This window comes from Haliotis rufescens, unplaced genomic scaffold (assembly GCF_023055435.1).
Source record: "Haliotis rufescens isolate VD_foot unplaced genomic scaffold, xgHalRufe1.0.p SCAF_14, whole genome shotgun sequence".
Lineage (NCBI taxonomy): Eukaryota > Metazoa > Mollusca > Gastropoda > Lepetellida > Haliotidae > Haliotis > Haliotis rufescens.
Genome location: NW_025963824.1, coordinates 33518790 through 33525496, shown reverse-complemented (window position 1 = coordinate 33525496; position 6707 = coordinate 33518790). Strand labels below are relative to the sequence as shown.

The 6707-nt window shown below is 41.5% G+C and overlaps 1 protein-coding gene across 1 annotated transcript in view; it reads right to left on the bottom strand.

Annotated features, from left to right (window-relative positions):
* Positions 1-818: 818 nt before the first annotated feature.
* Positions 819-6707, bottom strand: part of LOC124124696 (acetylcholinesterase-like) — a 37213-nt gene continuing 31324 nt past the window's right edge. The window contains exons 3-4 of the mRNA XM_046487921.2: positions 4081-4268; positions 819-1781 (exon numbers count right to left, since the gene is read on the bottom strand). Coding sequence (XP_046343877.2) covers positions 1675-1781; positions 4081-4268 — 295 coding nt within the window. The 3' untranslated portion in view covers positions 819-1674. The remainder of the gene's footprint in view (positions 1782-4080; positions 4269-6707) is intronic.

Sequence of the window (6707 nt, the reverse complement as noted above, 5' to 3'; positions counted from 1 at the left end):
TCACCCATAGAACATCTCTGGGACAAGCTGGGGCGTCGTCTTCAGAAACGTCAACATCCTCCCTTCACGAGACAAGTGTTGATCGCTGCCCTCCGTGAGGAATGGAATCGGATACCTGCAGTCGATTTGGGGACGCTTGTCTACTCACTTCGACGCTGCATTCGAAGATGCATTGCCGCTCATGAAGGTCATATGAAGGCCGTATTGAACGGTCTTGGCCGTCGTCACCTTAAAGTTGTAACCAATGTTGTTGATCGAATACTGGACGAATGACCCCTTGTCAAGAAATGTCCCTGTTGGAGGTCAAGGACTTTGTTGTTGAATTAGTAAATTCTCATTTTACTGTTCTGAATGATGAATTTCTACAATACAATTGTTATTGCTGCTTCAAATTGTTTTGGGGGCGGTCGGGTAGCCTAGTGGTTAAAGCGTTAGCTCGTCACGCCGAAGACCCGGGTTCGATTCCCGATATGGGTACAATGTGTGAAGCCCTTTTCTGGTGTCCCCCGCCGTGATATTGCTGGAATATTGCTAAAAGCGGCGTAAAACCTCACTCACTCACTCAAATTGTGTTGGTCATATTTTATCCTAGAAATATCGTTGGTAACGTTTCTTTTGGCCGTCCGTTTATTTATATTTATCGTATATCTTTTCTCATCTTGACGTATCACTGACCAACATGATGGCCGATACAATTCCGCATTTTATCTAGCAGCACTTGACTTGCCTTTGCATGTGTTTGCAACGAGTGTTCGGGAATGATAACAATGAGACAGACTGCGTCATCGTCCTGGAATCAACAATGCGACAATAACAACTGAATATGGTATAATAGTTTATTTTCCAGCACATAACTGCTGGAGAAAGACATCCAATACATGAAGATATTATTTGTCAGCGAAGGAGAACTATTAATATATTATCACATTCCAGCATTCCCTTACTTTAATTTTGCGATTGAACTTCACATTGCATTGCCTTTCCATGAATATATTTCGGAGTAAAAATGTGTTCTCAATGCAGAACTATGTTTTCTATAGATTTGACGGCGGTATCAACGAGGTAATTCTAATTCTAATTCTAATAGTCCTATCGCATGCCCATGTCATTAACGTACATACAATACGCACAGTGTGTGACTATAGTTTTGGCTTTAGAAATGTTCCAGTGATATCACAACGACATACACCAACAATAGGTGTCACAAATTGTACATACATATACATGAGGACATCTAACGGTAACACGGTATCCTACACACAATGGTATGAAAGAAAAATGCATACAAAAACAAACAAATTACAATAGGATTTGCTATACACTAATTTGGGGCATGTCATCCGACTGATGGTGTTTTTTTTGTGTGTTTTTTTTACAAACATGTAAGTACAATTAAGCTACATACAAAAACAAGTAAGTAAGAAAAATTAAAATACCTGATTATATAAATTAATTATATTTGCTGTTCCGTAATGAGCAATATGAATCTCCACGCTTTTAAGGCGTAAATTGGTTTTAGAGGAATAGTCATACAACTGATCTTTTTCGAATTGTATGTGCCAATTCGTGTCAGCTGATTCATTAGATATAGTCATCGATCTAGACTAAAAGGCTGGAAGACCTACAGCTACACGTGACCACAAACACGATTTCATTGAAGATATCGCTCCAAGTTCAAACACTTACTAAAGATGCAAGTACAGCAACTAGACACATGTTCACGGTAAATGACATCCTGCTCCCACTGGTGTGACATGTGTAGACAACGTTCTCACTTGTTGCTGAAACAGACGAGTCAGACATTGAGATATAGTTACAGAAACACTGTCACGTCACAACGACGACGCCTGGCCTCGTAATAATGGTCATCGACAATAATTGATTGCAACTATTAAATGTTTTAGTGAGTATGGTTTTAGGCATCTTCCCGAGGCAACTAACTAACTATAAAAGTCAAGTTTCCACCCTTCCCGAACTAGGCTGGTATTATGGAGTTTCATTTTGGCTGGACTAACGAGTCTATGCATAGTCCAATCAAACTCGCGCACCGAAATCGAAATCCGGTTCGTAAACTGTCGTCAGATTTCGGTCGATTGAAAGATTTGCAAAGCATGTGCACCGCCAACTCGTTGTCAGCAGATATTTTGTTATCAAGGTGCTCACGTGATTTGATGCATTTCGCGATGTAAGACCCGTTTTCTCACAATATAGATCTTGATTATCGATCAGATCGTCCTGACTGGGCGCCACCATTTTGTGTGATGCAAACGCAAGTGATACGAGAGGTGGAAATTGATTGGTCCATAGGAGAGGCTTAGAGGGGACATAACTGGTAATAGCCACTGGTGGCGCTACGATCGAGCCCAGTAATTCCAGCCTAGTTCGGCAGGGGTGGAAACTAGACTTTTACAGTCAGTTAACTCTCTTGCCTCGGGAAGATGCGTTTTAGGAAGTGTGTATCAAACTTCCAACAAATTGTCGAATGCGTTACCAGAGTGAGTGAGTGAGAATGGTTTTAAGCCGCTTTTAGCAATATTCTAACATATATACCATGATAGGGGAGACCAGAAATGTGCTTCACACAATGTACCTGTCGCTGTGCTTAGTTAACGATTACGCCGCATATGCTAGAGTAACGCCTCACCCACAGAGGAACCGACTCGTAATTGTCAAAAGGCCGTTGAGAGCGGACGGATACTGGTAAAGTCGAAATATACTAAATAGATAGCCCGATTGCATTAATGCACATTAACAACGATAAATCAACTAACGTTTAAGGTTGGTTGGTTGGTTGGTTGTTTTACGCCGCAATCAGCAATATTCCAGCACGTTTAAGGGAGATATTTGTACGAGATGACAGAAACATCATATTTCATGAGACATATAGTATATCCTATTTATTATATACTTTTTGTGTAGGTGCCTACAGGAAAATTTAATTATTTCAGTACAAATGTAAAACATTGAAACGTAAATTCTCCCTACCTAACACAAAAAGAAAAAGAAGAATAGTCTTTTTTGCAAAATCTTAAAAAAGTAAAACCAAAAGTATCAAAAAATATTTAGGGTCACGAAAATTCTGTGTCATACATAAAAATATGATTATATACAAAATCAACCTTAACAAAAAATATTTTTGAAAATAAGTGGACCGCTGTTGGAAGCGAAAGAATACGCTGGACAAATAAAAAAAAAGGTGCATTGCGAAAACGAACCGTCTCGATGGACGAGTTAAATGTACGTCAAGAAGTGATATTAAGTCCATAATTGACCACCTGTCATTAATTTGCCTTGTCAATGTGGACCTCATGCAACATGGACGTCAACAGTTTGTGTACACTTCAACACTTACGATAAAGGGTACAATTTAAGGGGATGTAACTCTTGTATGACAATAGTTCCGTCAAAGTGTTATGGTCACTGCAGTAATATATCATGTGTTATGTTCACTGCAATGAAAATATCACTTTTCTCACCTTCAGAAAACTCAGTCTTTCACACTGAAGTATATAATAAAACATTTATTGTATCATGCACCAGCAATAGCAATACAAGGGGTCTGTCCTTCATAACAATACCTATAAGGCGAATCGAACCCTGGCCTTCAGAATGACAACCGGAATTCAATGCCGTAGTCGCTAGACTACCCCACAACCCACACTAGTCTATGACACGTATACCGTATTCGACGTAATAAGCGCTCCGCTCTAAAAAGCGCCCACGGCGTTATTTGCTAATGTAATGGCTAGTGAACAATCCCAGTTAGCACCCTTTCCGATTGATCAATGTACACAAGACATATTTATTCGTGTATAATACGCACTCGTTTGTTATATGTACCCTTAAATATGGGCAAATTAATTCTCGAAAATATATCTGTCGTGTATAATACACACAGATTCTTCTTTCATATCATTTCAGGCTGTCAGCATAAACCACAAAATTAACAATCTTTCAACCTCGTTTTTAATCTCACCAAAATTATATTCTAATAAGAGCCCCGATTTCTAATTTTGAGAGCACCCTGGGCGCTTACTACCTTCGAATACGGTATGTGTAACAGTAAGAAACGTGACCTACTGCCGGAGCCTGTAGATGTTTCCTCCTTCTTGGTGATCAGTGGCACGAGACGGTTCCAGAAAACACACTGCGGCTTCCTCATGCCCTGGTCTGTGGATTGTCCTGACTCAGAGAAGACAAGGAAGCGTTCATCCATCGTGTTGTATCCAGGCCATTGGAAGCTGGGTGTTTCCGGCAGGTTGGGGTTGCTGTCAAAAAGAGTGGCTCCCGTTTAACATCATAACAATTGTCCACTTGCTGGTGTGATTTCTAAGTTCTCGGCACAAATAATTTCAATCAACGACTCACATGGCGTTGAGTGCTGTGATTGGTCCGCGCTCCAACCATAACAAACGCACATGGGGATATTTACTAATCAGAGCGCTCGAGGCCATTGAGCGCGGAGATTATTTGATTACTTCCGTGGCCCACAGGCGCGACTGAGCCAATACGTCGATAAAATCACCCACTGATATAGGTAATAAATTGCCAAAAATAAAGGTTTGTGGCATGCAGGTGGTATTTGGAGGGAGGTGTGGAGGTATTGTGAACATGACATGCACACATTTTCATTTAATTTAAACGATACAGCCGATTTCAACTTCGGCCAAGATGGCCAGCGACGTACCTTGTCTATTTATATATATGGGTCCAGTGTTTCAGCTATATCACTATCCTGCTTCAGGGGCATGTGGTGTACATATAGTACAAACAGCATATGGACGCCACATAAAGACATATATATGTACAACATACAGTGAAACATAAAACCACACACAACACACACAACAACACACAACGGAGAAAGAAAAGGTAGAAATGGTCTTCAGCAATCCATGCTTCCCGTAAAAGGCGACTATGCTTGTCGTTAGATCGGGTGATGGATGCATGTCATCGTATCCCATGCGTGTCAAGCACTTGATTGCCTGGTCCAGACAAACAAACAAACAACACACAGCAGCACACAACAAGACATCAAGATATAAAGAACACACAACACACAGCAACACAGCGAATAATTGATAGTGTGGCTTCATAATCAATATATCCTGAACAACAAAAGTTCCTGTGACATTGACTAAGATTTAATGTAAAGTTATGTTTTTTACCAAATCTGAAACAATTTCGGTTTGCAACAGATAAAAGACTCATGTAAGTGTTTAAATGGTTTAATTTGCCATACTGACTTCAGGAAATGTGATTTCATTTAAAAAAAACATGAACATGCAAAAATGTCAATTTACAAATCAATAGCGTGTGTGTCCACATCTGGTTGCGATTCAAGCAACACATCTTCGTCTCATGGAATGGACCAGGCGTCGCACAAAGTCCTTTGGGATATCTGTCCATATCTGCTGGCGCATGTTTCGAAGTTTCTGGAGTGTCTGTGGAACACGTGGTTGACGTCGAAGGCGCCGATCCATCTCATCCAACATGTGCTCAATTGGTGAGAGATCAGGGGAGCGAGCCGGCCAGGGGATGACATTCACGTTGTTTTGTTGAAGAGAATCCTGAACAAGTCAAGCAATATGAGGCCGGGCGTTGTCATGTTGAAAGGTAATACCCCGGCCATGACGTCGCAAAAACGGCAGAACAACAGGGCCGATGATCTCGTCGCGGTAGCACTGTCCATTGAGATTTCCCTCTACCACTATGAAACGGGTCCTCTGTCTTGCTGTAGTCCCACCCATACCATAACGCTGCCGCCGCCGAACCGATCTTCTTCCATGACAAAATGATTGACATTACGTTCACCTCGATGTCGGTACACTCGAATCCGTCCATCGCTGTGGCTGAGGTGAAAACGAGACTCGTCAGTGAATAGAACTTGTCCCCACTGCATTGCCGTCCAGCGTAGACGCTGTCTGCACCACTGTAGACGTTCTTGACAGTGGTTTACTGTCAAAATGGGACGTCTGGCGCCAATCCCAGCACATCTGAGGCGGCGACGTACGGTTTGTGAAGATATTAGTCGAAGGCCAGGGATGCTTCTTGCAGTCACTGTTGCTGGCTGGAATCGAGTTCGTAGGTGTGTTGTTCGAATCCAGTTGTCTTGTCGATTATTGGTTAGCGTGGCCTGCCACTCCGAGGATGGTCTCTAACTCTGACTCAGTTGTCAACGTTGCCATAAACAGCAAATAGTGTTTCTGTGGACGTTAAATTGTCTTGCAACATCACGTTGACTCGATCCTGCTTCAAGCATACCAATGGCTCGCAGACGCTCATTTTCGGACAAGGCGTGGCATTTCGTAATGTTGAATAATAGCGTAATTTTGTTGTTTTTCTGTGTGGTTGTTGTCAGCACAATGCTAAACAATGCATATGGAATCCCGTCAACGCACATGTTTTTATACCCATTCTTGGGTAGTGAAATGCATGGGGACTGCATAAAAATCAACTTTTGAATGGAATGCATGCTTTTCTGTAGCAGTTGCGTTTTTGTGACTTGATTCCATACATGTACTACAATATTGAAAACCAAACTCTACTTGTTTGAAAAAACACTATATATTTGTGTCACAGGAACTTTTGTTGTTGAGTATATAATATGAATATTGGCCTTTTCACATCTGTCTCGTTTCTAACGGTCGGGTAGCCTAGTGGTTAAAGCGTTCGCTCGTCACGCCGAAGACCCGGGTTCAAATCCC